This window comes from Protopterus annectens, chromosome 10.part0 (genome assembly GCF_019279795.1).
Source record: "Protopterus annectens isolate FY-2018-M chromosome 10.part0, PAN1.0, whole genome shotgun sequence".
Taxonomy (NCBI): Eukaryota; Metazoa; Chordata; order Ceratodontiformes; family Protopteridae; genus Protopterus; species Protopterus annectens.
In genome coordinates, this window is record NC_056744.1 from 479,641,589 (window position 1) to 479,667,986 (window position 26,398).

A 26,398-nucleotide genomic window follows, 5' to 3' on the forward strand; every position below is an offset into this window, starting at 1 on the left:
GCATCTCCTCCATAAAATCATATATTTAGCAATTTCAATAATATATATATATATATATATATATATATATATATATATATATATATAAACACACAAAAACACCACCACACATATATATATATATATATATACATCACACTATATAAACACACAGACACACACTAAAGCCCCTACCCAAAAACACAAATACTTATCTATAGCTCCACCTCCTAGCAGAGACACAAATGACTATAACATATTGTATTGACACTATTATTACTTTGATTTTTATATATATCATGTATTTAACATATAAATTATGTAATGACATTTATCAAAAAAGGAGTTTTTTAAAAATATATAATAAATATGAGTTAGAGCATATAAGGGTTTAGTTGGTTTTGATTTTATAGGATTATTTTTTTAAGGGGGGTTAGTTTTACGAATTTTTTTTTGAAACTAACGTCTGGTAGTTATCAATATCATATACTAAGACATAATGTATATGCAAGCATTTCAATAATATGTCATCAAATTAATAACATGATTGAATGTGCTGACTTATTTAAAATAAGGGTTTTATGTACTGGTTCTTTAAATGTTTGACCATATCGTCATGTATTTCATGTATAAATAATTGGCGTTTTTTAAAAAAGTTTTAAGCTGAAGAAGCTGTGGGGGGTTTTACACCATTCTTATTTATATTTATTACAATTAAAAAAAAAGCGTTTTTTTATTTTTGCATTTTTTGAATTTTTTATAAATTACTATTTGGAACTTGGTTGTGACTGATTTGTTGTTTTTGTGTTTGTTTTGTTTTGTGTTTTTTTGTTTTGTGTGTTTGTATAGTGGTACTTATCTATATCTCCAACCATCTGCTCACACACCGCAACACCAGAGCTGCTAATTCAAAATCTCGGAACTTTGGGATTTTGGATTTCGTGCTTCTAGGGTTTCGGTATTCTGCCCTTTCGCCCTTCTGGTCTCGGGCTACTGAAATTCGGGATTTCAGTAGTTCAAAATTCTGAAGGGAATCCATATATTCACAACTAATTCCAGGTGTTGTTTGCAACTGCAGAAAAGTTTCACTGTTGTGCAAAACGTCTGTTTCTCCCTTCATTTCTTATCGCATATATTGATGTGACGATCCGCCACTGGACCAGTAATTAAGCAGCCTCAATCCTGCATCCTTCGTTATGACCTTTACTAGTAATAGTGGTCAGATCATGGAGATTATTAAGAGAAATTGGAATTTATTTTCCTGCTTTGAGGGCTTATTAGACATTTTTGGTAACACCCCCAGGGGGGTTTACAGAAGGGGTTGGTCGTTTAAGCAGATTTAGGAAATAAATGATCATTTGGATGGGATTCTGACCCAAAAAGAATGGTACTTACAAATGTGATTGTTGTAACCAATGTAAGTACCTTACTAAACCAAAAGGTTTTAAGGTTAATGGCATTTGGTTAAGAACCAACTTTTTTTGTAACTGTAACATGGGGGGGGGTATTGTCTGCTTGGCCCATTGCACACAATATAATTTTTATTATGTAGAGAAAACCAAAAGGAAATTTAAAGAACGAATCTATGAACACATGCTAGAGGTTAAAAAACAGAATACTAGTAATGCACTAGTGAAACACATCCTGGGTTTCCCTAGCCACTCTTTTGAATTTATAGTTTTAGATATAGTGATAAAAGCTGTAAGAGGTGGCCCATTGGATGTTATAGTAGAACTTCAGGAACTCAAATGGCAGATTAAATTAAATGCTTGTGTTTACCCTGGACTTAATGAAAATGTATCCATTATGAGTGTTTTAAAATTGTGTTCATAGGTTCATAGATTAGTACTAAGCTAACTGCCCTTGCAAGCCATTTTAAGCCTAGCCAATTATCCCTTGTGAGACTCAAACCCTGCACCTTGTGTTTGTAGGGCAAACACCTTAACCATTAGGCCACCCTCCCAAACCTCTTTAAATGTTTAAAAAAATATGTTTTAAGTTGTTTAGATGTTATATGTATTTATTTAGGGTATTTACATGTTTAAGAATTTGCACATTTTTCATATTTTTAAATGATTTTGTATTTGTTGGATATACATAATTTGGTTGGCTATTGTTGTCATGTGACATTGTATAGGAGGGCTATTTAACCTGATTTGATTTTGTGGTTCAGTGTTCTGATGAAGCCTTTGTGTTACAACCTGACAAAAGCGTTTAACTGTTTAGCCATTAAACAACATTCTACCATGATACACTTTGTTTCTGCTTCTAGCCTGCTTTTTTTGGTTTACCAATTGTTCTGGTTGTCAGTTTGGATATGAGCTTCAATCCTCACCACTGGCAACAGTGGGGGACATTCAGTGAGAGGATGACAGGTACACACACAGTATTTCCAGATGCAGCTCTCTGCATCAAGCACAATTTCGCTTAAGAGCACACAGAGACCACAGTCAGTATGGGTCTGGTTTCTCCCTGTTCCTCCAGATCCCCAATAAGTCACCCACTGGCACAGCTATAGAGTTGAGATCAAGATTGAGTGACCAAGCCAAGACCTTCAGCACTCCCTCTGTCCAACCAGTGCTTCATGTCCTTGCCCAAGTAGCTGACACACACACTCTTTGAGGTTTGATTTACAGACACACACACACACACACACACACACACACACACACACACACACACACACACACACACACACATAATATTGCATGCTGTCTAATCTACCAGACAGTGACAAACCTGTTCCAGCCTCACTGCATAATTTGATATCATCGTCACAACTGGTATCTGGACAGATCAGTACTCCTGATTTTCCTAGCTCAGTGGGAGTCTCCCATGATAGATATTAGTGTCAATTAAAAGTACATAAATCACAGTCCTTTGCTTGTGTTATAATCATCTTCGAGTATGGAAGGTGAGTTCCTTCATCTTCCCTTTGGCCAAAGCATTTACTGTGCCTTCCATTCTTTCTTCTTTGTAATCCAGAGAATATTACTCAAAGCTTAAACTGACATTGCCAACATGATTCACATAGCATTGTCATGGACAAGACTCTATGAATAACATCCCTCTGCTTTTAATATATTTTTCAGTTATGTTTCTTCCTCTTTGCCTTGCTACTATATTAAAACTCTTCAGCAAAGTTCTATACACCAGCCTTAAGTCTTTCACCGTCTGTGCCTAGATGATCAGCTTCAAATTCCAAACTGTTCATATCATAGGAATGCAAAAAGTTTTCAACTAAAAACTTTTAAAAGTAAGAAAAGTTTTCTTTTTCTACAACCAACAAGTCTATGGACATATATGTGCTCATTTCCAAGATAGTTGGATTTTTTTACTTGCTTTTTTAAGACTAGCATGTCTTATTGGTCTTGTTCAGATGTGCCACTCTGGGATATTTGTCCATGACATGGCATTCGGTAGATCCTACTGTTAAGTCTTTCCAGAAAATTCTTGCATTTGATACCACATCAGCATGCTTATCGACATTATGAACAAGCACTCTCTGTAGGTCTATTTTTTATGATAAACACCTCACACAGCTGCATTTTACTTTCCTATCATTCTTTAGTGAATACTAAAGTAATACAGAAATGAAATTATATTTCATGGATTTCAAAAGAGCACTCGGTTATTCCACTGGCAGAGCTAAGAGCATTAGGAGGTCTATAGACAGGTCAGGTCCCACCTTTCCTTTGAGATCTGCAGCTGAAGCTAAGCAAATAGACTGTTAAGAATTTCTGCCACTGGCAGTTAGAAAAGTACCTGTTGGCTGCTAAATAAGCACATCCAAGTAGTAGGAGAACAGCCTCAGTTGCATCTGCTAAGGTAGCCCATAGAGTCACTATAGTGGTGTAGAGGGATAAAGTCCTGACCATGACCCAGCTGACCTGGGCTCAAGTAGCATGTCTGGGCAACTGCCAAATTGTCAGGGAGGAATGGGTGTTACCATCCCTGTAGGAGGATGAATCTGTGGGCATCTCCTGCAGTGACCGCTGTTGGATGCTGTGGATGATGCCATTGGGAGGCATGTTCAAAAAGGGGATAGGGTGAGGACATGGCTGAGCATCTGACAAGGTGGGTGAAATGCCACATGTCACCATTGCATTCCCACCCTTTGGACGCTACCACGAGAACTTTGAGAGACGGGGAATAACAGTGTAGGTCAAAAATGAACCTCAAGCTCATTCCTCAGGATGCCCTTAAGATTCGCTCAGGCCCCAGCTCTATTTGTGGAAGTCCAGGGGGGTTAGAAGATGAGTGGCTGTTAGACCCAACAGTGGATGTGGGGTACTGGGTAGGGGGGCTTAGGGTGATGCAAAGATGAGAAAAAAATTCTCTTCAAAAAAATAAGATGATCCCTTCAGTGAATATCAGCAGGACACATACTTTAGTCAAAGTAATAATTCCTGGACAAGGAAGCCAGCAGAAATTCCTATCTTGTAACATCTACCATCAGTATCACCTTTCAAATTAAGATATTTTTCTTCTTCCAAGAGGTTAGGGATTTGAAGAGCATATAACCTAACTCAGTCCATCTTCCCCCCACATCATTGCACTTCCTTATTTCCACTGGTGTATATATGTATATACAGTAAGGCTTAATTGCCTCTTTCCAATCAAAACCAGCTTAATATTAAACTAGTTGCTTTGTACTTTTCTCTCTTCCTGTGCATCACACTTCTGTTTTCTTCTTGTTACTGTAAATAGGTACTATAAATAATTTGTTTCATTTGAGTATAGTTTCTTCCACTCTAACTTGACAGCTTTGTTACCACATGAGAATTCCATCCACCCAGGCTGTGCCTGCAAATATTCACCGCTGATAAGTGCACTACCCCAATAAACAAATATAAATAAATATATTTAGAAAAGATACATTTGCAGTACTTGTTATTAGTGTTCAGGAATGGTCTGTGAGTGCTGAAGGATCAGTTAATGACATAATGGCAGCATTTCTCTTTGGGAGGGAGACTTGGGGTTACTTTGTTGAAAGGAAGGTTCCTGACAGAGTTCAAAGGTAATCCCTCATTCGTATTGCTTGACTCCATTAATTTTCCCATGTGCATGCATGGTTATGTAGTAAAGGGAAAAAAAAAATGCTAGGATGACCCAAATCTCCTCTCCTCTCACCTATCCATGCTGCGTTTTATGACTGGTTCTAGTCAGTAGGTACTGACATGCAGTCTTATTCTGGGGGAAAGATGGATTTTTTAACAAAAAAATGTGCAAGGAATAGTGGAATGCCTTCTGCACGTCTGATAGATGAACTAAGAAGACAAAATTTTTTTGACTACTCTGGCAAATATCACACATTAGAAATATCAGTCACCTATAGGCAGCTTTCAGTTGTGTTTCTCGTATTATGCCACAGTTCATCCCATCTGTTTCTGTTATGTGTCTGAGCAAAGTATTGCTAGTGCTGTCTTTGAACTGCTACAAAATATAGATCTTCTTTAAGAATATTCTCTGTAACAGTAAATCATAGTGTTAGGGTTCTCTTCCCACCTACCCTATTTCTAGAGCTAGATTCTAGTGTCTTCTTTTTTCCCATCTCCCTTTCTGGACAGATCTCCCAAGCATCATCATTCTAGGGCTTCATCTGTAGCATCTTCTTCTCACTCCTCTAGAAGTCTGATCAAAGCAGTTGTGGACGGGATGATAAGGAAATTTCTCTTGATGCAAATTCAAATGGGGCTTCTCCTGGCTCCTACCAGATTGGGTCCGGAGACATTCATGAGTACTACCACTTCTATCTCCAATCCGACCTTTGGTTTTGGAGCAGATGGATCCAAGGATCCCAGAGTTATCTGTAATGGATTAGAAGATCATGGCATCTTCTACTGAGGTTCTCTCTCTGAGTGGAACAGCTCTAAGCACATTGGAGCTGGATGGCTCTTGGATTAGTAGCATTGATGCCAGATCTGGCATGTTAGAGTCACCTCCAAGGTTGTTGGACAATCTCTGCCTCTCGGAGCCTCAGCTTTGGATAGCTCAGCTCCAACTCCTGCCTCGAGTGGTTTGCCTTTAGGTTGAAGGGAGCAGATGGTCTGGAAGGATGTCTTCTTGTAGCCATCGGTCTCTTTGCTTTTGAGGTAGTGGAGACAGCCTTCACTGCTCCAAGAGAAAGTATATATCCATCCTCCTTGGCTCCTACTTCCCGGACCCAATTGTCTTTGTGTCTTGAGCCTCAATTTTCTAAACCACAGGGACAGCCAGCCCAAAGTCACCAGGATACCCAGCAGAATATATTGATATCTTCCAATACTTTACTGGAGCATCCCAGTGAAGAATTCCCTAGGAACAGAAAGTGCAAAAGGAGGCACTTAGACTCTCTTCAAGAGAGTCAATGAGGTGAAAGGTCCCCAAGATCACCGCCTGACGGTGTCTCCTTTGGAAATATTCTAAAGATCCTCAAGCAAAGGGGTGGTTGGCCTTAGAATAACCCTTCCCAAGAGAAGTTATTATTCCTGGAAGCCTTTGGACCTGGCCCATCTACCTCCTGGGTGACTACACACACTGATGACCTCATTGATTTGCTCTCTTGATGGTTGTGGAAGGAGCATGATTCCATTGAGCCAGTCCCCAAGAGACCAGACAGGATCCCGGCATCATCTAAGGATAGGGAATTTTGGAACAGAGGAGTACCAGATGATGACATGCTTGTAGCAGCAGCCACAAAAAGGAGCTTGCAGAACAAAATGCCTCAGTCCATCCCCCTAACAGGGAGTCTAGGGAGCTGGACAAATTTGGGACGAGGATGTATACTTCAGCGACCTTCACACTTTGATCACTGAATTATTTGGCACACTTCACTAGACTCCAGAGGCATTTAATTAAAGAGCTTACCAAATCCCTCTCCAGGATCATTACTTTTGAGGCAGAGAGATCTAATGCCTCACAGTTGACTACCCTACAATCAATTTGAAATTCATCCATGAGGCTCATCTCCCACACAGCTGAAGGTACGTCAAGGGCAGTGGGTTCAGGCATTTCCATTAGGAAGCATGCTTGAATGTGCTTGTGTGATTTTGCGGAACCCTTCAAGTCTTCCTTCTTCAGTGCTCCCTTTGATAGAAGTTCCTTATTTGGCCCCAAAGTTGAAGACAAGCTATCCAGGTCTGAGCAAGAAGGTAAAACCTGTCTGCTGTGGGCATATGTTTTTTTGATTTCTCAAAGGACCTTTTCTAGGAATCAACAAGTTGGTCGAAAAATGTGGTTTAAAAAGTCCCAGGGTCCCTTCCAAGATCCACATGGGGATAGTCCCTCCATGGGCTGACAGAGGATCTTTAACAGAAGATGCCACTCACATGACAGAGGTGGTCTGCAAAACCAAGGCTCTAGAGATACCTTTGCTGACAGATCCTTCCAGTGTTCTTGAAAGGAGGCCCGACTGTCCACCTCTGGAGGAAGTCAGGGGGATGATTATCCATGCACCAGAGATCCTGGCTAGACATTAGGAAAGATTCATGGATGCAGAGGATTATTTACAGAGGTTATATAATGCCCTTTTCCCTATCTCCCCTTGACAGTAAACAAAATTCCCAATGTTCCACCCAGTCAGAGGAAAGCAGCAGCAGCACTGGAAATAAAAAAGCTGCTAGAAAAGAGTCATCTGAGAGGTCCCCCACACCAGAGAGAGTCTGGCACTTACTCAAGATTCTTTTTATCCCCAAAGAAAACTGGGGACTGGAGACCAATTTTGGATTTCAGCAAGCTGAACTAGTCAGTTCAGTACACGAGGTTCCAGATGGTCATGGTTCAGTCCAGTCTGTCTTTCCTGCACAAAGATTACTGGATGTGCTCAATAGATCTTCAGGATGTGTACTATTATATAAAAAATGAACATACAATCTAGAAGATAGCTATGCTTCCAACTGGTAGCCAGTTGTTACCAATTCAGAGCTCTGCCCTTCGGTCTCAACACAGCCCCCAGGGTGTTCATCTAATGTGTGGCAGTAGTGTCAGCTCACTTGAGACTGCTAGGATTCCATGTGTTTTCTTACTTGGATGACTAGCTCATAACTGCTCTGACCAGGCATTTTCTGATCAAAGCATGAGATTATGTGCTCCAGTTATGCTCTCAGCTGGGAATTATCGTCAGTCACAACAAATCTCAACTAGTACCATCTCAAATATTGGAGTTCATCGGAGCTTTGTTCAACACAGTATCCTTGACAGCCTCTCTTCCTTTACCAAGGGTACAACCCATATGATTTCAGGTCAAAAAGATCATTCAAATTTCTTTTCTTTAAGCTTGTTTGATCTTTCAAGCATTAGGGTCAGTGTCTGCTGTAATAGGTTTGGTTCTATTAGCAAGGTATCTCATGAGAATTCTTCAGTGGACCCTACCGAGTCAGTGGTCCATTCTTCACCAACCTTTACCCAAATTAAGATAACTCAGGCATGCAAAAATTACCCCCTTTAGTGGATTTACTGTGATCAGATAATGCAAGATCCCCACTTCATTCTGCCTCAACCCAGGGCCATAGTAACCACAGGCATGTCCCAAATCAGGTGGGTGGAGGGCACTTCTTGGGAAGGACAGTCCAAGGCACATGGTCCCCAGAAGAAGCCAATACACATATAAATGTCATAGAAATGAGAGCTGTCCTCCTAGCATTACAGGCCTTCTAAGACACTTTTGCTTCCAGGACTATTGAGATTCAGATGGACAATATGTCAGTGGTCTTGTACATCAACAAACAAAGAGGAACTAAATTATACCCCCTGTGTCGAGAAGCTTTGAGAGTGTGGCAATGGGGATCTCATCCACTCAATTTCTGATAGCAATACACATTCTGTGGAAATCCAATGTGATAGCAGACAAGTTAAGCAGGTCCACTCTATGCCTCACGATTGGTCACTCAACATGAAAGTCATGCAATAGATAGTCTGTCTATGGGGTCAACGTTGCTGTGACCTCTTTGCATGTCCCCTCAACAACAAGTGCAGCAGGTTCTTTGCCCTGATCCCCTAACCAGGGGAATCACCGAGAGACACTCTTCTGCATGATTGGTCCCCCCCTGTCTCCTTTACACTTTTCCCCAGTACCTCTAATCCCCAAATTTCTTCAGAAAGAATCTTGATTGAAGAGCACAGTCATCCTCATTGCTCCTTATTGGCCTTGTCAAATTTGATTCCATTTTCTTTGGCCTCATCTGCTTTGCCTCCCATAGATTCTGGATCCAGTTCCAGACCTCCTGTCTTACCCAACAGACATTTTGGGCCTAAAGTTGACCACATGGTTTCTCTACTTTTGTTGATTGTTAGACAGCCCAAGCTCTCCTCCCCTGTCCGACACATTCTTTTATCCTCCCACAAAGCTTCCACTAGAAAAATTTATGGAAGTAAGTGGAAAAGATTTGTTTTTAGGTGCCGAATAAAGACATTGATCCCTTTTTAGCACCAATACCTAAAGTTCTTGAGTTTTTAGTTACAATTTTTAATGAAGGTGCTAGTTCTTCGACTATTAAAGTACAAGTATCTGCCATTTCTGATTTTCACATTGGAGTAAACAATTCATCTTTAGCTTCGTCCAAACTTTTATAAGAGGAACTTTTTTCTTAGACCCCCTTTTAAAGATCCCACTCCCCTGTGGAATTTGAATTTGGTTTTACAATCTTTGACTCAATCTCGTTTTGAACCATCAGTGAAGTGTGAACTAAAATTTTTAACCTGGAAGACTCTTTTTAGTAGCCATTACCTCTACTAGAAGAGTCTCAGAACTTCACACCTTATCTTCTAAGCCTCTTTATTTGACTTTTCATAAGGATAGGATATCCATATGAACCCAAACATCCTTCCTTCCTAAGGTGATGTCAGAATCCAATATCAATCAAACTATCAACCTTCCAGTTTTCTTTCCAAATTTCTCAAACAAAGGACTGTATATGTTGCACCTGTTGGATGTCACAGACAGTTACATTTTTATCTACATAGGACCAAAATTTTCAGGAAATCCGATCAGTTATTTGTCTCCTTTTTGGATTCAAAATTGGACAAACCAGTCACTAAAGTGACTTTAGCCAAATGGTTAACTGATTGTATTTCCTTTTTATTACAAAAAAATCAAGTTTGTCTTTGCCAAACCTCTAAAACCACATTTTACCAGGTTTATGACAACTTTTTTTCTGTATTTTTATCCTGATTTCCTTGGATGATATTTTTCTGATCTGGTCTGTAGGGGAAGAGCAGCCTTTGGCTCAGCAGTGCTCAGGAATATCCTTCCATAGATTCCTCCTAGGATTGAGTTAGTTGGGGACTCTGTCCCATTTGTGAGGAATGAATGAAAATGACATCAGATAAAAAAAAGTTATGTACTTACCATAACATTCCATCTGTGTTGTCCATTTTATTTTTTTTTCCAATATCTTTATTTGGATTTTCAGGAAGAAATAACAAAAAAAACTTCAACATGTGATGAGCATAAGTACAAAGAGAAAGCTTTGTTTATAACGCATTGAAGAATTAACAGAAAAAAGAAAATAATAACATAACTATGTACACTGAGTGACAAGTGTCATAACATAAGTTAAATTAATACAATAATAAAAGTACATAGCAATATGGTCTCAGAGAAAAAAATGAAAGAAATTCAAGACTTTGGTAATAAAATTTCTCTTTGTTAGCCCAGGTTAACATGTAGATGTGTCAGTTGAAATTATTGGAGTATGTGGTCAAAAAGTGTTTTCCACAACTGTGTGTAATATGAGCATTTGCTTTGATTGCTAACTATTACTTTATGAGCTGTTATATATTTAATTGCCATATGTTTAAAGCCATCCTAAGATACATTTGATCTGCCAAGCCAGTTTGTGAGGGGTCTATATTATATTTTCGAAAGTTGCAAACATCAAACACCATATGGTTGACACCATATGAGCAATGTTTGAAATTTCGAAAATATAATAAAAAAATAAAAATAAAAAACTATACTTACCTAAACGCTGCTTGCCCCCCTGCACACCCCTGCTACTTAAATATTCTTATTCCGAGATCTCACTGCATTGAGGTAAAGGGAAAATATTCCCTACGGTGATTTCCATGTTAAGCACGTGACATTTCAACCAATCGGGTTCGCTCAATACGCATTTGTCGTTTACAATTTTTGATCATGAGATAGGAACCCATTTGTGAGACATATAGCTTCATCAATGAAAAAGGGATAATTAGGATATGTAGCTTTTGTTTAGATAGATCCATAGGAGGAATGTGTAAAATAGTGAATTCCCAAGACACGGTAGTCTTTTCGTACCCCATTTTTTAAGTGAAGTCTAGCCCTTAGTGAGCACCACAACTTATATGAACATTTACAGCTCCAGAATATATGCAAAATGTCAGTTCTTTGGTCTTGACAGTATAGACAGGAGAAGATGTGGAATAATATTTATTGAGTTTGATAGGAATTAAATAGGCTTTATTAACTATCATTAATTGGGTATACTGTACATGAGTTTTTTTTTAAAGGGGATTAGTTTTAAAGAAAGCTGAATTGATTGAGAGCTCTGGTTCATAGGTATGTACTAGGCTAATGACCCTGGAGCCTTTACAAGCCTAGCCAATAGGATTACCCTGGCATCGTGCCACCCAACCTTAGTTCCCAGTGCCTCTGAGTAAAGCCATTGTAGTGATCCCTTGGGTGAATTGTCTATTTCCCATCCACTCATCAAGATTTCTCTTGAAGAGGGCTAGTGAGGTGCTCTGCTTGACATGTATGGGAAGTCTATTCCATAGCACGGGCAGTCTCTTGGTTATGAATCTGTCCCTCCAGCATGTTCTGTTGATTGTGATAATGAGGCTGAGGTCTCTGGAGCATGTGGTGCAGAGGGATTGGGATTTCTTTAGATGTAGCATTTCTAACAGAGCTGGGTCAGACATGGCTTTGTAAGTCAAGCAGAGATCGCCTCTAAGTAGGCGATATGAGACAGAGAACAGACGGAGTTTTTTTAGTCTGTCCATATAAGACAAATGTTTAAGGCCTAGGATCCTCTTTGTGAGGTACTTTTGTGGCCTCTCCAGTTGTTGCAGGTATTTAGTGAGGTACATGCCAAATGGGGCATTGTACTCAGTGATTAGCCTAATTAGGGAAGAGTAGAGACTGAGACAATGACCTCTTTCTTCCTGGATACAAAACCTATAGTAATGAGATGTGCCACATAGAAGGACTTTCTGACCGCAGTGGCAATGTGGTGGTCAAAAGAGAGGCTGCTGTCAATCTGTGTTCCCAGATCTCTTATAATGCCTTCTGTGTTCAGTGGACTACCATCAATGTAGTAATTAATGGGAATCAGATTTTTCCTAAAGGGGATGACGACACATTATTTGGCATTGAGCTTAAGGCCATGGTTCTGACATCAGTTGTTGGTCTCAGTGAGGCCTTTCTGTAGGATGTCAACATCACTTGGGGAGTTAATAATAGCTCCCAACTTGAAATCGTCTGTGAACTTTGTCAGCCAGAGTCCCTTCATGTTGGCCTGGACTTCAGAGAAGTAGATACCAAACAGGAGAGAACCCAGGACCGAACCCTGTGTAACTCCACTTGTGACTGGTCGGCAGTCTGACTTGGAGTCAACTACTGTCACAGTTCCACCTGTGAACCAGTTTGCAACCCACCTAGTGATATAGGAATTGATGCCTAGCTTAGTGAATTTTTCTATGATTCCTGAGTGGGGAATGGTATCAATGGCCTTAGTTAGATCAAGGTAGGCTGTATGAACCACATTTTTATTGCAAGTTGCATCTTGGACCACTAGTCTGAGTATAGGATGTTATCTTAATATTAAATAGTTGTAATTAATTTATACATATTTTTTAGCATTTTCTTTTTAAGCAGAAACATATTCCATAACTCCTTACAGAGATTTATATTAATTGTCATCTATTTTTGGATCTTCTAATAGGGTTGATGTCATTTCTTTAATCTGTCTTAGTATAATTAGATAGCTTGTAGGAAGGTTTATTGCACTTCTGATATCATCAGTAGAAAGATTTTTATAATAATACATATCTAATATTGTCATTTCTCTGATTAAGGGGGTAGTTGTTCAGGTTTTATATAGAGTTATTTAATTTAAGATTTGGATTGAGGTGGAGTGGTTGGAAAATGTTAAAAGGGTTTGTTAGATTTAGCAATTTGATAACATTTTGTAAGATAGTTATCATATTTTAGGTAGTTATTTAGTTTGATGCTATCCATATTTTCCTTATTGAAGAAGGGTAGGGTCTTAGGGTTGATTTTGGAACTGGTTCCTAGATTTTACCATATTTTTTAACCAAATAGGGCTCCATTTTGTTTTAGCTAGCATTTATTATATTGTAATAGAGTTTAAATCTGGAAGACCCAAACCACCAGTCTTTTTGGGATAAATCAATATTTGATAGCTAATACAGATTGATTTGGGTTCCCAAAGAAATTTAGAAAGATTTACATTTGAGGTTTTGAAAAATTTTTAGGCATTATTATATTAGTTGCATTAAATTGAAACAGTAATCTAGGTAGTATATTCATTTTAATAATAGCCATCTTTGACAATAGAGGGAATTTTAATTTGTTCCATCTGAGGATATCCTATTCAATTATTGTCCAAAGTTTTGTTAAGCTAATGCAGATTGATTTGGGTTCCCAAAGAAATTTAAAAAGATTTACATTTAAGATTTTGAATTTTTTTAGGCATTATTATATTAGTTGCATTAAACTGAAACATTAATCTAGGTAGTATATTCATTTTAATAATAGCCACCTTTGACAATAGAGAAAATTTTAATTTGTTCCATCTGAGGATATCATATTCAGTTGTTGTCCAAAGTTTTGTTAAGTTAATCTGTTAAAACTGTTTTGGGTAATGACAAAAAATATACCCAAATATTTGAAGGTGTCATTTAACTTAATTCCAGACTCTGGAAAGTAATTAAGTTATAGTTTGGGTTTAAAGGAAAGATTGATGATTTATTCATGTCAAGTTTGTAATAAATTTGAAAATGTTTCAATAGAATGCTGAATTTTGGGTAGTTCAGTATTAGGTAAAGTAAAATGATGGTTTAAGTCATCAGGAAAGGCCATTAGTATAAACTTTATATTATTTATTGTAGGAAGATAGTGAAAAGTTCTTGGAGCTATAAGAAGGAAGAGCGGTTCTGTATAGATATTAAATAAATATGGGGATAATGGGCAACCTTGTCTTTTTCCATTAATAATTTTTATTGGAGGAGAAGCAGTTTTATTAATATGTAAAGTCGTGTGCGTTTGCATAAAGAATTTTAACTGAGTTAATAAAAGTTTGCAGTAGACCAAAATGTGGCAATATCTGTTTCATTCAGGTATCTTATTGAAAGCATTCATGAAGGCTTGTTTTGCATCTTTAAGTGACTCCACAGAGTATTTATTTCCCTTTTCCTGGAATACCAAAGTAGAGGGGTATCTCATCTGAAACATGATCCCCCTCTCAATCAAAAACACGCAAAATGGTGACAGTCTGTGTTGATCGTGTTTGATTTTGTATGGTAAATCCTGGGCAAAAGTAATTTTGCTCCCATTCCATATTAATGCTTTTTTTCAATTTGGCAGCTGATAAGATTTTAAAGGCATCTTGGTAATTTAAGTCTCTCATGTATACTTGTCTCAGTTTATTATGTGACCGTGGTGTTCTTAGTACATGATATGCTCTTTCAATAATGATCTGGTTGGATTTGGCCTGCTTTTCTAGGAGGCAGCCAATAATTTGGTGTAAAACTTCAGTTAGTTTTAACTGTTCGTGTTTTTTGAGTAGTTCCGCATACCAAAATGTTGTTTCTACTGCTTCTTGCATTTAGGTGTAGGATTTTTTGTTGCAGTTTCTGAATGGTTTTAGTACTCAGATTGTGATGTTTCTGATATCTGATTTTTATTTTGTTTTCTAATGTTTTAGCTGGTGTTTTTTTTAATCTGACTGCTATATGGTTCATTGAGTTCCAAAAGTTTGCAGTTGGTCCGATAGTTGTTGAATCACTAATTGTAATGGTTATAACACTGTTTTGAAGTCTTCTAAGTCCAGGAAATGTTCCACTTTTGGATTACTTATGCCCTTTTGTCTTCTGATTGTCTGGTAGTTCTTGGTCGTTTGGAAATAAATTCATTTTCTGGAGTGGATATAGCTGAGAATTTATATTTAAATATTTGTAAGTCCATGGTATCAGTTTCATTTGCAGTCCTGATAGTCCCCTTGGTAATGTATGGCTCCTCGATTTTGTGGATCATTGCATTGGAGTTTTCATGTGGAAAGTCATCTACACCTCAGAGGTAAGTCTCTACATGGTTATCTGTTTGTTGCTTTCTTTATTTTTCAGCATTTTTGAAACCTTCTGGTTAGCTTATGGTTTAACTAACCTATAAAGTCATTTTGGAGCTTAATTGAGCATGTTTGCACTTATTTAATTGTTGTGTCCCTGCCGGTTTCATTGGAGGCATGCTGACACAGTACTCACAGGATGGCTGCCATCTTACCTTTCCCTGTGTTGTCCATTTTCGTTCTTTCTCAACTCCCCTCCTTCCAACCCCCTACAAATTTGACTTCTAGAAGGATAAGAAGATGCAGAAGGAACCAATGTTACCTCATCTCTTTTTATTTTTTAAATATTATATAGACTTAAAGGACAGCAAACAAGATCTAAGTTAAGTTAGAGGACTAGTGCATGATGAGTATGGGAGGAGTTTGTGTTCTACAAGATGGAAAAAGAGACTGAGTTAGATGCGAGGATCGGATCCAAACTCATTTGCTGAGGAAGAATGAAAATAGACAACACAGGTGGAATGTTATGGTAAGTACATAACTTTTAAATGCTATTGAGAAGTAATCTCTAGTAAGGTGAATGTAGATTTCTGAGAGAGGTAAATGCATTGCACCATATGAGCTAGTAGGACATTTGAGACTGGATTGGATGGTTGAAAATTAAACAAAAATGTAATACGTGCTAATTTTGTTTTGCAGATGGAAGGTGAGCTGGAAAATTTGCATAAACAAAACACAAAACTTGAACTGACCATCACAGAGCTACAGGAGAAACTGAAGGCAACTGATAGGGAAATGCACAGAGAGAGACAGAAGGTAATGTGTTGGTCTTACATGTTTATTAAAAAAAATAATTTGTATGATATGGCAATAGTTATGTATGGGAACGGTGAGATAAAGTAGGTACATTGATGGGGATTTCACTGTTTAACAGGTAGATATGAAGGAGATAGTCTGTGGGATGTTTTAAGACCCGATGCATATATGAGTTCAGTGTGGTTATTATTCAAATTACAAAAATGTGTATAGCAGGATGTTTTAAAAGCAAACTTATGGAACCTCTGTAAGCTTATGCAGTTATTTGGTTGATTCTTATGTGCTTTTTTTCTGTAAGTGCATTTATCTGCTTAACTTATTTGCACACAACACTCAGCCTCCTTATATTTTACACAGTTGCATATTATAGCCTAGGATATATGATCCATCCTGACCCCAATGAACAGCCAGCTTTTCAAAGCCTAAAGGCGCCTTTATGTGCTCCAACTTTGAGGAGCTCCAGGGGAGCTATATATTAAGACAGATGGAGTGCCAAAACTCTCAAAGTATTTTTGCCTCTGAAGAGCACTCATTTGATCGGCCCCTTAAAAATGTTGGTCAGCTAGTGATCCTTCAAGGATGGGCAGATGTTCTCTTTTGAGGGAAAACCTTCCACAAAATATACATTATTTGAGGAGAGCTAGGTGTTTTTTTCTTATTGAAACATTGTGTTTTGCTATGAAACTTGTGTTTTTTAGGTCTATTGTTGCATTTCTAAGTAAGTTTATGTGAAATGATTTATTTATTTATTTCACATTTGTTTACTGGGATGGTCTGACTGGGACAGTGCCCATTTTCAGTGGAGGCCCGGGGAGAAAAGCTCCAGCTTAACCTTACATACAAAGTCATCACATCAAGTAATAGAAATTATAGACAAAAAAATGAGTGTTAACCCATTTACAGGATAAAAATTTAAAAACAAAAATATATACATAGTATCAGTTAGAATAGAACGGGTCTGTGTGAACTTTTTGTGTAAAAATATCTGTTTTTTTATTGAATTTTTAGCCACATTTGGTATTTTTGTGTATTTGAAACTGGATACTGTCTTTTTGGGGGACTAGCAGTGGTTTACTTATGTCAAAACCACATGTTCTCTACCTTATCTTTTACTAACTCATCCAGGCTGTGTTATTTAACTTTGTGTGTCTGGTTGACTCTATGTTTGCCTCATTCACTGGTGGGAGACACTGCAGTGGTCTGTTGTTGTTCCACAGACTAGTCATCTCCCCCCCCAGTCCCCTTGGTGTGTAACAAATACAGCCATCAAATCCAGTGGGATAGCTATGTCCTCTGCGGCTGTAGGGACATTGTTTGGGGGGCAAAGTAGAGCCACTCTAATCAGTCTTAGGTGAATGGGCAAGTGAAGGTTCTTCATTCAGCCATGATAAGGACCTGGGAATGGGACTAGTATGCTTTCTGTGAGGTGGTCATTTTTCTGGGAGCTCCCCAGTAAAAGTGAACATATTAAAAAAAAAAAAAAAAAAACTTCCACCTTGTTTCTGTTTCTATGTGCAAGACAAGATTTGTTGGGATTTGCAAAGCTGCATATTAATGTTTTTTTCTTGCATGTCCTCCCCGCGGTTGGGTGGGCGTTCGAAAGACATGCGTAAATGGGCATGCCTTCATTGAAGGTTGAACATCGAGCTGGCATTTCAGCATTCGTGAAAATCAACTGCCAATCATTAGCGGACCGAAGTTCCGCTGTGGCGACCCCTAACCGGGAAAAGCTGAAAGACAACAACAACAACTTGTTCTTCAGGCAAGAAAAAAATGCAGTTACATCTCTTTCTCACTTGGATTTTCAGTCAGAAGATCAGACACTGCAGGGTAATGTCATATATCAGGAATCTGTTCTCAGTTTGAACTTTCTGATTCTAGTGAAACTATGGTTTCATATTTCCTTTCTAAATACTTTTCTTTGTATGAGACTTTATCTCAGATGAAATAGGTTTTCCAGTAGAAGCAGAATGCTATTTCTGTGATACATAAATGTGTTATACTTATTATATTTGAATGTGCCTAAATCTACACCTGCATAGCCCACTTTACAGAATGTTTCTCACTAGTACTAGTTTAGCCTCTATGTACTAGTTTGATAGTTAGCCTCCTGCCCCTAGGAAGTCTGACACGTTATACAGGGTACCTCATACTGGTTAAGTATTTGTTTTCAAATCCTAAAGCAGAATCATCAGTGGTTTCCACATCTAGAACTGTCTCTGCTAAATAGATTACTGCTGCTAATCTCATTCCCTCTGACTAGGATGGGAACACACTGGATAAGTTGGAGAAAATGTATTTGTCTAGTACTTTAATATTCAGGATTTTAAAATATCACGCTCATATGCTAACTTTTTTATAATCTTTTGAGAGCATTCTTCTGAGGTAAAAATAAATCTTTGAATGCTTTTGTACCGTCTGCTTCTCATGCTACTAAGAATATTTTATTAGGTTTATAATGGAGCTGCTTCTGAGTCAATGTTAGGAAGATTGGCTTGACAATATTCTCAAAATCTTCCTGAACGTGTTAAGAATTAAATTTTAAATTATGCCTTAGACAAGGAAGTTCTATTTGGCCCTTCTGCAGCTGAGGTGCTAAATAAGTTTGATGAAAGGGGAAGGTTGATTCAAGGAGTCGCTCAGATTTTTCAAACCTTGTTTTAGAACAAATAGAAATTCCCCTCCTCCTCAGCCTCCTTTTTAAAATAAGCAATTTAAGCAGTAAGGAGTCATCAAAAAGAAATGGCAAGGAGGCTCTCAAAATAAAGGATAAGCTTCTAAAAGTCAAGGACAGTCCTCTCAGTCAGTATGACTGTTTGCCTGTTCAGCCCCCCTCCTGCCCTGGCAACATCTCCATCTAGCCAAGGCTCCATCTTCCTTTTGTGGCACCAGATTGTTACAGATAGATTTTAAATGTAATCCGGCAGGAGTACACTTAGCTGTGGGAATCACTCCATCCTTACAAAGTTCAAAATGTTATCATTTCTGTCCCTTTTACTTTTGCTCCCTCCTCTAGTTCTCATGTTTAAACTAGATTTTTAAAAGATGGTCATCATCTCATCCTCATTGGTGAGCAGTTCAGGTGTTTTTTTTTTTTTTTTTAAGATTTGGTATGTCTGGCTTACATTATCATTTCTCTGTTTCCCTTTGGACTTTCCACTCCACCAAGGGTATTCACAAAGTGTTGCTTATTGCAAACTTCAAGGTATTCACATTTTTCTGTATTTTGACAATTGTCTAATCTTTGTAGACTTTTTCCCAGCTGTCAAGAGTCTTTAGCAACTTTTACAATCTTCCAGAGTCAGGGTTTTCAAATATACTTTCAGCAATCTTCTCATTGATTCTCCCAGAACTGTATTCCTGGGATGTCTGTTTGATTTTTCCTTGAAAAGAGCTTTCGTCCTTCAGACAAAATAGACATATTTCAGCAGTTCTTCCTGAGTTTTTCCAATCAAAATCACATCTGCTAGGTGATATCTCAGGATTTTGGGGTACATGGCATCAATATTTGAGGTTTTACACTCTGGTGAATTACCTGCTTCTGTTTACCACTTAATTAAATATGATCCTTACTCTATTCATCTCTATGTTGTATGGCAAGGGGGAAGTTTTTGGTGGCTATGTGCTCCAGTCATGTGCCTGGGGACATTTCAGCACATCTGTCCACCATTCTGACTGAGTCCATGCCTTATCACAAAATTCAGGTATGAAAGACCAATGCTATTTCTTTTTACCCCAAGGGCCAAGAAGGATATGGATTCATGTTTCTGTGTCTCTGGCAACACAACAGATATTTCTAGATGATGCTAATGATATTCCCATGGTTAGAGTGAAACTTGCTCCATCTCAAGCTTTTTGTTTTGTTGTAGACTTTCTAATTTTCCAATCATTACTCATTAGGTCTGACAGAAAGACCTGAAGCTTAGATGGGTTTTCAAAGATTTACTCCGGGACTAACTGGTTTAGTCCACCTGGAGAAAGGAGGTGTGGCTTGAGGGAGGGTACTGGCAAGGCATAAATGATTACAAGACTCAATGGCCTTGGAATATCTATGGATCTATAAATCTACCTAACAGGTATTTTTTGCTAAATGGAAGAAATTCCATTATGGAAACCAGTATTCCATGAAACCCCCTTAGTCAGTCTGCAGATGGTCAAGACCTACCATCTATATAATTTTCATCTCATTTATTCCATAATAATTAAGCTTATGTGAGTTATATCTGCTCATCTTGACCTTTTGCAGTGCAAGATTGTGATCCAGCACCAACTAATCAAGCATTTTCTTAAAGGGGGTTGTTTATCATCCCCTACATTTGTGAAAATTGATCTCTTCTTGGGATCTGAACTTCATTATCAACAGACTTGATTATCTTTCATTTGAGCTCAGTGGTTCTGCTGCTTTGAAGTTCAGCATCATCACCTCTGCTCACACGATCTCAGTACTCATATTTAGGGAACCACAATATGGTCTTATAGAAGGATCAGGTGTTCTTTAGAGCCAACTTACAATTCCCTTTTAAAAGTGGTGCCAGTGCTGCCTTTAATCCAGCCCATTCATCTTACTGTTTCCTTTTTTCTTTGTGTGTGTGTGTGTGTGTGTGTGGGGGGGGGGGGGTAATTGGAGAAAAATAGCCTTTCACACTCTGGATGTACACTGTCAATTTAGGCTTTACTTGTAGGCAGTATATAAATTTAAGAACACTGAATAGCTCTTTTTCTATTTTGCTTTAGCAAATGAAGGGCTGGCAGTTACCAAGCAAACCATTTCCAGGAATAATGCTAGCTGCATTATCTGCTGCCATCAGGAAGTGAACTGCATGTTGGAGAATGCTTCTGTTACAGGCCATTCCACAAAGAGCGTAGCTACTTCCTGTATTTGCATCAATAATTTTTCCATTGCAGATATTTATGTAGTGGTCACTTGTTGGTTTACTCACTTACAAAGCACTACTGTTTGAATCTTGACTTTAGGAGTTGAGGTGTCTTTGTTACCTCCTTACTTCAGGACTCAGCCTTCTGAGTTTGTTTACTTTGCTATTATGGAGCTCCTTTCATACTTGGAATCAAATCAGTCATGGATCCACCAAGGACAAAAGTCCCTGATGTTAGATCTAATAGATGCTTTTTTACTATATCATTTGACCTATGAGGGGAACATCCTAGTGGCTCACAGATAACATTTTATCATCATTCTTGCTTAGATAGCAGCTCCATCAAGTAGCTGCTGTTGGAGTTTCTTATAACATAGACAGGTGCATATGGTGCAAGAGGTAGCACATTTGCCTTTGGTGAGGAAGGTTGTGGGTTCTATTTATTTATTTTATTTTCATTTTCCCTTTACAACACTTCCCACTTCTATTCCCAGCTGAGATAGAAGGAGGATTGCTGACACTACACTGCAGTGCAGCATAAGGGGGGGGGTGCTGTACTCCTGAGTGTGGCATCCATCAGATGAGATGTTAAATGAAGGTTCTACCTGCTTCAGTTAGTGGCAGTTCAGGTGGATGTAAAAGACCCTACAACACCTAGCCAAATTTTCCCTTGTAGTATAAATATCACTTCAGATATCCCCTGAAAAGAGGCTATTAGCCTAGTGGGACTAACCTGGTCAACAAAGGACAAATTAAAAATAAATAAATAAATAAATAAATAAATAAATAAAAGTGTAAAAAATACCAAAAATCAGTTTTTCATTGTTTCTAACTGATTTGCAGCAGGTGGGCTTACTCGTTGACTGCAGATGAACTGGAAGGCTTAGAGCTAGGTATGCTGTCCTGGTGTAACATGTGACATATAATGCATGCCAGCTAGATACATTGTCCTGGTGTAACATGAGACATAACAGTGCATGTCAGTGTGTGGTAAGTGTGCTGTCTGGCATGGCAGCTTCGAAAAAAACAATACTGAGTTGGCATGGATGAGAATAATAAGAACCTAGCTAGAGACTGACTGAGAAAAGTCCTCATAGGGCAGTTTCTGCAGTGAGAACATATCTATTACCTCAGTCAAAAAGATATCAGAAATGAGTTGTAGATTCTGAAATGTAATAAAACTACACAGTCTTCCATTACCAAGTTTTTCTTACAAAACCGTCATTACTTGATGCCAAATATATGGTGTCTACAGTTTCGCAACAGAATTCTTCACACTTTTGATGTCCATAGGCAGTTTCTATAATATACTCAAAGCATTATGGATATCACTGCATTTTATTAGCCTTTTTCTCAATTTCTGAAAGGAAGTTGAACCAGACCAATGAGTAAACAAACACTTTCAGAAGGGGTCAGGCACAATAACAAAAGCCTTCCAAAGAGATCAAAACCAAAGCACACAGCTTTATAAATACAACTAATAATGGAGGCACCAATGGCAGCAAAACATCAATAAACTAACTTCCTCATCAAACTTTTGCAGTAAATGTCATTATTCAAACAATAGGGTTTCAAAGTACTGAATTTAATGCCTCTTTGTATAAAGCGATATGTTTTTATTGTTTTAATTTCCTTGGATTTGGGAGGCATTCAGTGGCACACCAACATGTGAGTAATCATTTTTAATATAATGTTTTTTGTACTAATGTCCTTGTCATTTTATTAGTATCAGCTACAATAGGATTTTTAAGTGGTTCACCTTAGGATATCTCTAAAGGTGTCACTTGGGTATCTGACCACCATTCAAAAAGCAATTTAAACTGGCTTATCAGTCCACAACTAGGGATAATTTAATTTCCTCTTTGTTTCATTAGTATTAGCTTTCATTTTGTAAAGTGACTAGGTACACTACACTGTAGAGATAAGAAGTCTTCTTCCTAGTGACAGACATTTATTAAAATTACAGTAGCTCAGCTGTGTGAGGTACTCACCGTAACATTAGATTCATACATAATATCAATACTTGCTACTGGTGGCTTCCCACCCTCCACCTTTTCTGATAATAATAATTATATACATATTTTACTGAGTTTAGTCTACTGTGGTGGTGGTGCTGTGGTAGCGTTGTCACCTCACAGTAAGACGTTGTCCTGTTCGATTCTCAGTTAGAGCGTCGTCTGTGTGGAGACATGCATGAATGGGCATACCTTCGTTGAAGGTTGTGCATCAGGGCCGGCAACTCGGCATGTAAAAATCTACTGCCAATCATTAGCAGACCGGAGTTCTGCTGTGGCGACCCCTAACCGGGAAAAGCTGAAAGACACAACAACAACTGAGTTTAGTCTATGCTGGAGTATTTTAAATATTCCTCTCATTATTCGTACTACTTTCCTTAAGTTATATTTCTTTCATATTTTATGGTCTTTCTTGGTGCATAGATTATTGTTATGAATTTCTCATGTGTTATGGGTACCATTTTTTTTTTATCCATGACACCTTACAAGTGAATTTCATTTGAATCCCTGCAAATTGCAACCCTGTAGCTGAATGACAATATGCACTGAAACTCTCCATTATTAGACAGCTTCCAGAGCACTAAGGACATTGAAATCCCCCTCATCCACCAGCTTACCAGCTGCATATCTCAAAGGAAAAAAAAAAAGATGACTGTTTTTTTTAAAGTGTAGTCCCCTGTACTCTCCCATGTAGGGATACACATGGGGGTGCAACCCCTGCTACTTACTGAGGCTGGAGAAACATGAAAATTAGTACTGTAATACCAAGTATGGTGCTTCCACGTTCTTTTGTAAACCTGTTTGTTGAGACAGTTATAATGCAGAGATCACCAGTGGAGTGGTACTCGATCAGTGCAAATTCATTGAGTTGTTCTACATTTGTGTACAGTAACAAACATACATATTATTCTAGAATCTGCTTTCACAGTCAATACCTTAACATCTGTACTTTTCACAGTGATATTTACCTCATCCTGTACAAATTAATGGATATTAACAGAAAATCTTTTTATTTTGTTATTTATATTAATTTCGTAGCCATATAAACCCACTAGGCGCAAGCCTATTTTCAGGGGTAAACCTGGAGCACTGTGTGGTTAATTGACTTGCTCAAAGTCACAAAGTAAGCAACTAGAAACTGAGGGCTCAAATCACAAACTACAGGAAAATTCTCATTAGCAGCTTGGAGCCTTAATCTTCTGAGTAAAACTGCCAGAATCTTTGGTTGTCTGTGCTATTGAACAGCTCTGGACTGTTAAGAGCAAGGCTGATTTCTACTGTCATGGGCAGGCAGAGAATCTGAGTTGCTCCCAGTGAGATTCAGGTTATCCATGACTATCTCCCTGTTTGCGAATGTGGTAACAAGTTTTTCCTCCAAACTCCTTAATCTTCCCCCATCCTGTGCAGAAGTCAAAGACATGATCACTTCATGCTGAGGGCTGATGTAATCATTTCAACTACTGTGTTAGCTGCAGTAGACAATTTTCCTTTGATTGTAGTATTTAAAAATTACTAACCTCCTTTTTGTCACCATACTTTACCCTCTACTTCTAACAAAAGCAAAGCGTTTAGCATTTCTTACATTGCATAGTCTTAAAGGGTAAAATTAATATGTGACAGAAAAAAATTGTAATGCCCTTAATATCTGTTTCTTTTTATTAAGGTCCGGGATGTTGAAGCCCTTGTCAAACGCTTTAAGACAGATCTTCATAACTGTGTAGGCTTTATCCAAGAACCAAAGAAGCTGAAAGAAAGCATTCGAGAAATGTTTGAGAAATACGTACAGCAGTCTGATGTAGTAAGTATCTAACTCTCAGCTCTGTTCTTATAATGTCAGCCATTTCTGACGTACTAGAGAGCATCATTATTGCCTGTCTAAGCTGTATTTGAATTAAGCCACAAAATCTGAAAGTTTGTGTGCGTGCTTGTGTGTGTGTGTGTGTGTGTGTGTGTGTGTGTGTGTGTGTGTGTGTGTGTGTGTGTGTGTGTGTGTGTGTGTGTGTGTGTGTGTGTGTGTGTGTGTGTGTGTGCATGTGGGTCTATGTCATAACAATACTTGCATAACAGTGAGATGATTTCTTTGAAAAACTTAAATGAACAAACTCCTGGAATGGCATATTTTGCCTCTGGGAAACTAACCACTTGACCACCAATAACAAAAACAAAAAACAAAGCAAATTAAACCCACTGAAGTGGGGGGGCTTCACACCCCCTCAACTAAATACACAAACTCTGAGATCACACTGCAGTGGAGAAAAGAATAGAGTTCGCCATGGTGGCCAAGTGGTTAGTTTCCCAGAGGCAAAATACGCCATTCCAGGAGTTTGTTCATTTACATTTTCGCTGAAGTCATCTCGCTGTTATGCGAGTTGACGTTATGTTAATTCAAGGATTTAAAAAGAATCTGGATACGTATATGTATGTGATTAAGAGTATGTTAAATATTATAACCCATAACAAAGGTGTGGATTATACTGAGATTTACTCACTCCTTGGGAAGGTTTAGTTAAAAGAGCAAGGATGAAACAATAAACTCTGTCTAGGTACAAGTAAATCCAACAATAATAATCCAGATTTCCCCATACAGTGGATTATTGTTTTTTATTTATATTTTTGTCATTGAAAAATCAATAAACAAGTATAAAATCTCAACCTATAAAAGCTCAACCATTTGCTAAAAATATAACAAAATATTAACACATTTCAACAAAGGCTGTTTAGAATTAAATGAACAAAAAATATGCTTTCTCTCATTTTACTCAAATGAAATCAGTAAGCACTTTTTTCTTAACAATAAAGACGTCATCAGACTTTGCTGAATTTGTTGATATCTGCAAATGTTTTAGTAATGCATGTCACACTATGTTTAATTTAGAAATTTAATTTTTGTGCCTCTTCTAACGTGAAGTCAAATGTTATGGAATAAATCAGTGCTATATTAGTACTTAATTTAGTTGTTATCATGACTTTGTAGCTACTATGAAAATGCACTGGTTCTAAAATCAACATTAATTTTTCTTGTATGTTTTGTTTCTGTGTAGCATAACAGTTAGTATTGTAAATGGCATATTGCCATTTTCTGTACTTTGCGTAAATCTTGTGTGAGAGAGCTGTTTTTTTTTACACAAGAAACATCTTTATTAAATTATCACGTATGACATAGGCAATCATACATTTATATAAATGAAAATAAACCCTATTGAAATAATTTTAGTTGCAAACGTTATATATCACAAACCATATTGACATAATTTAGATGCAAACATTATCATTTATAATCTATCCAGTCATTGTCAGTCAAACATTACATAGCTCATTCAAATTCTGCCTTCTTTTAAACCTCGTTCCTCCTCTGCATATATTGTTCCCACAATTCCCATTTTTATATGTAAATTGCTCCTTCCCTTTTCTAAAGATTCCAATTCCAGTTGCTTTATCTCTGTAACTA

The 26,398-nt window shown here is 37.9% G+C and overlaps 1 protein-coding gene across 1 annotated transcript in view; it reads left to right on the top strand.

The window, feature by feature from the left end:
- The window catches only part of CFAP57 (cilia and flagella associated protein 57), a 1,240,893-nt gene that overhangs the window by 998,963 nt on the left and 215,532 nt on the right, over positions 1-26,398 (top strand). The window contains exons 19-20 of the mRNA XM_044085374.1: positions 15,945-16,061; positions 24,614-24,748. Coding sequence (XP_043941309.1) covers positions 15,945-16,061; positions 24,614-24,748 — 252 coding nt within the window. The remainder of the gene's footprint in view (positions 1-15,944; positions 16,062-24,613; positions 24,749-26,398) is intronic.